Source organism: Myzus persicae, unplaced genomic scaffold, assembly GCF_001856785.1.
Source record: "Myzus persicae strain clone G006 unplaced genomic scaffold, MPER_G0061.0, whole genome shotgun sequence".
NCBI lineage: Eukaryota > Metazoa > Arthropoda > Insecta > Hemiptera > Aphididae > Myzus > Myzus persicae.
In genome coordinates this window covers 23377-29364 of record NW_019100474.1, presented here as the reverse complement: position 1 = coordinate 29364, position 5988 = coordinate 23377, and the positions used below count along the sequence as shown (strand labels likewise).

The 5988-nt window shown below is 33.0% G+C and overlaps 1 protein-coding gene across 1 annotated transcript; it reads left to right on the top strand.

Moving 5' to 3' along the window:
- Window positions 1-2867: 2867 nt before the first annotated feature.
- On the top strand, window positions 2868-3305 carry LOC111026673. Its single transcript, XM_022304794.1, has one exon. The coding sequence runs from the start codon at window positions 2868-2870 to the stop codon at window positions 3303-3305; it is 438 nt and encodes a 145-aa protein (XP_022160486.1).
- Window positions 3306-5988: the final 2683 nt, after the last annotated feature.

Here is a 5988-nt window from a genome sequence, read left to right as displayed (position 1 = left end):
AATGGAGTTGTTTGCTGTTCTCCCCCTATTGACCACCGAATAGTTTTGTCATTAAAGTTGATGTGTGCATTGTACTGGTTTAGTACATCAGCTCCAATTATGGCCTGTTCATTTAGATTCTCCACTTGTATGAAGTTGATGTATATTTGTTTGTCCCCTATTTCACAGCTGCAGAATAATTGTTTGGACACTTTGCATATTTTTCGGCCTAATGCATTGCTGATTTGTACACTGTTTATTGGTAATACTGGTATCTCTTGATTTTTTCTTAGTAGCTGATCAGCTAACTCTCTGTTAATTACACTGATAGTAGCTCCTGTGTCAATTAATGCCTGTATAGACTCATCTTCGATCATACACTGCAGATATGGGCTCACTGATATGTTATTTGCTTGTATATTATTTACTATATGGCTAACTTGGCTTTCCTGATCCGTGTCCTCATTGTTTGTCTCTACAGCATTAATTTGGTTTATCACTTGCTGATTCCTTACTTGTTGATTACTATTTCGATTATTTTCTCTAGGCTGTTCTTGATTATTCCTGTTTGCTTGCCTCCAATTTCCCTCTTTCTTTGTTGGGTTCTTTGCATTATTCTGTTGCTGTCTGTTTCCATAATTGTTTTTGTCTTGGTCTACTGTTTGTCGGTGTTCTTCGGTGCCGAGTATCTTCATTGCATTCAATATTGTACACTCAGGTAATGAAATGAGGATAGCCCTCAAATATCCCGGATAATGTCCTGCAATATTGCTAACAATTTCATTCTCTGCTAACTTTGGTACTTCGAGATGTCTTAGCTTGGTTGCCCAATATGAAAAATGTTCTCTGTAACTTGTTTCTGTTTGTATTTGTTTTGTATTGAGACACTGACTCCAAGTCTGCATCTGAATATCTCTTGACCAATACTCATCTTTAAATATGTTTTGAAAGTCTTGGAAACTATTTACCTGGAATCTTATAGTTGAAAACCAATTACTCGCAGACGCTCTTAAACAGTCCCCTGCCATTATCAATTTCTCATTTGTGTATGTAATCTGTTTCACCGCTTAGTATTCGTTGAGTCTGTTTAAGAAATCGATCGGGTGTATGTCTCTGCGGTTTCCGTAGAATAGTGGTTTAGTAATATCCGCGGCTGGTCCACGGTACGTTTCTTGTTTTTGATTCGGAGAGTTTTGCTGGTAGCTGTCTCCCAAATTTCTAAACGTAGTTATGTATCTTTTTTCCATTTCTTCGACTATTGTTTTATATTTTTCTTCTGTTTCTTGTATTTTTTTATTATATATTTCCTCCCATTGTAATTTTAAGTTTTGAATTTCTTCTTTGTGTTCATCTTTAATATTTCTGATTTCTTCTTTATGTTCTTCAATTTTTTTTGTTTGTTCTTTTAGCTGATTTTCAATTTCGACTAGTCTTCTCTCCCATCCTTCGCTAATTTCTTCACTCTTCTTTCTCCGTGGCATTTTATTAATTTATGTAGTAATCAAATATTACATTACGTAATAATTATTATTTAAGAGCACGATCTCTTAATTTTGTAGTCGTGGAGGTCGAGCACAACTTGTTGGGCGCCAATTTGTAACGGTTAAATTATATTGTATTTTAAATATTACAAAATATATCCATTTGCTTGTAATCAAAACGATTTATTACTTTCATAAATAATCTCAGTTCTAATAATTTCACATAAGTATTACAATTAATAATTGGTTGTTTAGAATATAATATAATATTGACGGAATACAAAATAATAATAATATAATGATTGAGAATATAATATAATATCGTCGGAATACAAAATAATAATAATATATATATAAGGATTTAGAATATGATATCACGATAAATACACAAAGGACACGGTTTGCTTTACATTCACAATTATAATAGTTTGTGTACTCACGAATATGTTTATGGTCTTTAATGATTCTGACCAATACAATTGATAATATAATTGATCACGGCGACGGTGCGGCTGATAGAAGCTCGGGGTTGTCTGGTGCAGGTACGTTCAAATACCCTTGCAGCGTGTTTACGGCGGCGTTGTGTTACTGTGGTAGTACGGTTATCGGCGGCGGTGGTTGAATGCGACGGCACTGCTAACGGCGGCGGTGGTGGTTTTATATATATATATTAGTACTCTAACTGTGTGGCCGAGAGTTACCAATACATATCACGGGTATACGAGTCGATATCGAGCAGCGAATAACTTATTAGTCGAACAGGAATCGATCTCTAGCTGAATAGCCAAGAGTGTCAATCCTGTTAACTGTATAAGTTACTATTCGGAAATGCGACGGTAAGTACTAGTGGTCGTCGATCCACAGTCCTATATAACAGTCTCCGATGATACTTCATATGTAGCGGCGGGTGTTGATGATTTTTGAGTGGTTATGTTTTTATTTTATTTTATAGGTTCAGAGTTTAAGTGTATCTTACATGAGTGTTATATTTTGCTCGCTTCGTTAATTATAGTATTAATAATATGGGATTGCATATTTATAATACATGAACTGATGTCTTAGACTGCCTGTATAATAAACTGAGCGCGTAAGGCGCTCTCTATGTAGGATAATCTGTACAAATACTTGATTTATGCTCAATGTCACCACTACGTGTCGCGCCGTGAGTGTATGATGTCACGCCGTGATGGGCACGATCATGGATAAAATCGTGTTCGCTACATGGGTTAAATGTTTTTACCAGAACCTACAACAGCTATTTGGAAAGAATCATCGAGTGGTTTTTATGAAAAATGGCAATTTCCTAACTGCATAGGTAGTATTGATGGGAAACACGTAACTATTAAATGCCCAGACAACAGTGGAACACGAAATTTTTGTTACCTAAAAAAGTTTTCGCTTGTGTTAATGGCAATAGTCGATCCAGATTATAAATTTATTTGTGTCGATGTTGGTGGTTACGGACGAAACTCAGATGGTGGAATTTTAGAAGAATCGGTAATGGGTAAACGTTTGGAAGCTGGGACATTAAGTGTGCCAAAAGGTGTACCATTTCCTGGGCAAATAGAAGACACACCCATGGTTTTGATTGGTGATGAAGCATTTGCATTAAAAACATATTTAATGAAACCATTTCCACGTAGGCAATCCAGAAACAATACGAGATTGGACACCTACAATTATAGATTATGTAGAGCTAGGCGAGTTGTCGAAAACGCATTTGGCTTTTTATCAAAAAAATGGAGAGTTTACAAAGGGCCTATAGAACTAAAAGAAGATACAACTATTAAAGTTATATTAGCAACTTGTATATTGCACAATTATTTACGTGTAAAAAAAATGTGACATAAGAGATGTAGAGTTAGATGATGATCAGTCAATAATTGGAGCCTTAGAGGAAAGCGAAGCTAACAATCGGAGAGGAACAAATGAGGCAATTCGAGTACGTGAACAATTCGTACATTTTTTTAACTAATTAATATTGCAGAATTGTTATAACTTATAGTATAATTTTTTTTATTATTATTTGATTTGTTGATCTGACTACTTTTACTTAAATTAGTTATTATATTTAGTATAATTTTGTTAGTTGGTAATTAATAGTTACAATATTTTCAGCACTTTAATATAATAACAAAAATTAAATGTTCACTACAATTAATTAATTAATTTTAATTAATTAATATTAATAATTACCTTTTTCTCCGTTCATTTCTTTACTTATAACATTATCCCATATATAATCTTTTTGTCTTGTATCTTTAAACTCTTGTAAGGTCATGTCGTACATTATCGGATAGTTTTTTACAACTAATATAAATTTTTCGGTATTATCTTTGTTTGAGAGAGACATGTTAATAATTTGAAAAACTGTAATATTTAACAATTAAATGTAAAATATGACGAGTAGCCACAGTCACAGACTCACAGCATAGACGTAATTGATCACAAATCACAGTACAATGTTGAATGTTTAGTAAAATTACGCATGTTCAAAAATAACATTTATTGAAAATAGACATTTCGGTGTAATAACTGGTGTTCTTAGAATAGGTACTTGTCTAGACGGTCTAGACGGAATTTTAATTAATTTTAATATTTCCAATTTATATTTTTACCCTAATGCATTTACAAATAAAGTATCTTACCTGTTTAAAATCGTATACACAAAGTACCTACACAGTACACACACACGTCATGTATATTAATTATCTTAAAATTTGGTGGTTCTGACAAAATATTTAGTTATATTTTAGCAGACAATTTCACAAAATCACGTCTATATCAACATTAATTTCTTGAGATATTGCAAAAGTTATCTTATAAAATCACAGTAGGTATCTATCCTCATCATAGGATTTATAATTAAAAAAAATTTAAAAATATATGTTTAAAATGTAACATGCAATTATATTTTCCTAATAAATTTATACTCTAATATAATGCATTATATCATGTAATTAAATCGGAGGCTCTCATCGAACTATCTGTCGATTGCATTATTGAAAACAAATAAGGGTTTTCTTTTTTAATAAATTTAGCTAATTCTCTTATGGTTATTAGATAATTTATGAGTTTCTGAAGATGAGGTGTAAATAATATGTGTACTCCTCGACCACGTTTCCCTAGTATAACTATACGTTTAAAACTTTTTGTTAATTCTAATTCCATTGGAGATAAAGCATTTAATATTTCCTCTTGGGAAATTTCTGAATCTGCATTTAAGTTTCGAGTAGTATTCTTTGAACTTCCCCTGATCGTCTTCTGTTCAGCAATACGATTTGTAATAATATGCTTTATTGTAGTTGCCGATAAGCCAAAATATTATTTTTGTTTGTTTTCAATTTTTATAAGATTCTTCTTCAATATTTAATACATGTTTTCTGAATAGTTGAATATCTGAGGTCAGTGGCAGCAGAGCAGGTTTATTCCATTTATTTTGATAAATTTTTTTACAAGCGTTGGACGAACTTCGTACGACCATTGCTTCTCAATCATGTACTTAAAATTATTAATTGACTCTCTTTTGCTTGTATTGGTTAAGATGCCATCACTTTCTTTTAACATAATAAATTCAGCTATATCGCAACACTGTTTTAATGATTGACCAAGTTTTAGTATTAGTGAAGGAGATCCAAATTTGTCTGTGTTTGCATCATATTGGGCAATTTTCTTAGTACACTTCACCTGGACATCAAAATATTTTGGGGACAAACAATCTAGAAGTGAACTGATTTCACTGATCTCACCTTTTACAGCCATAAAAAATCTAGCAAGGGAATGATATTGTCAAAGGGTTGGAGTGACTGCGGTCAGTCATTCCAGCGAGCAACAAAAAGTTGCTGCTTATGAGATTATTTACACGTCGACTGTAGTACAGTGATAATTTTATTCCGTATATGCATTATGAAGCATCTGATATAATACATGATCTATAAGAGAAGCGTTTGGCTGGAATTCAATCGACAATAACTAAGGTTATAACACTGCTAGTGTCTAACAAGTAGTTAATAGTACATATATCTTTGAGCTGTTCTGCTTATTCGTTCGACCAACACAGATAATAAAAAATATATGAATTTCATTTTCTGTAATGTTAAATTTTCCTCAATTCTATACCTATGAGATTTCAGTATTTTTAGGGACTTACTTACCACCCATAAGTCAAAGGGAGAACTTAACCCACGTCCTATAAGCCACACCGGTGGAACTTATAGGTTTTGTACACAGTACAAGTTAAGGAGCTAGATCATTCAGTTACGTTACGGTAGGTTCGGAGACGTGACGGAACGGTGAAAAAGCGCACACTAGATGCGTATCTTTCCGTCTTGTCCTACCAGGAGAATCGTCACTCTACGTTTGAACTTAGAGGTGTGTGTTTCATGTTTCATCGTGGTTTTAAAGTTAATTTTGTTATTTTACTTAATTGTAATATCACCATGGACTTTTCTTCCGATGAGGTTCTCCTTGTAATAGCGAGTATCGCAGATAAGAAAGAGACAAGAGAAAAAAACATTTATAAGTTCAT

What these genes read in the sequence shown, in the direction of transcription:
- LOC111026673 (XM_022304794.1), top strand. Translation starts at nt 2,868, where the DNA reads ATGGCAATAGTCGATCCAGATTATAAATTTATTTGTGTCGATGTTGGT.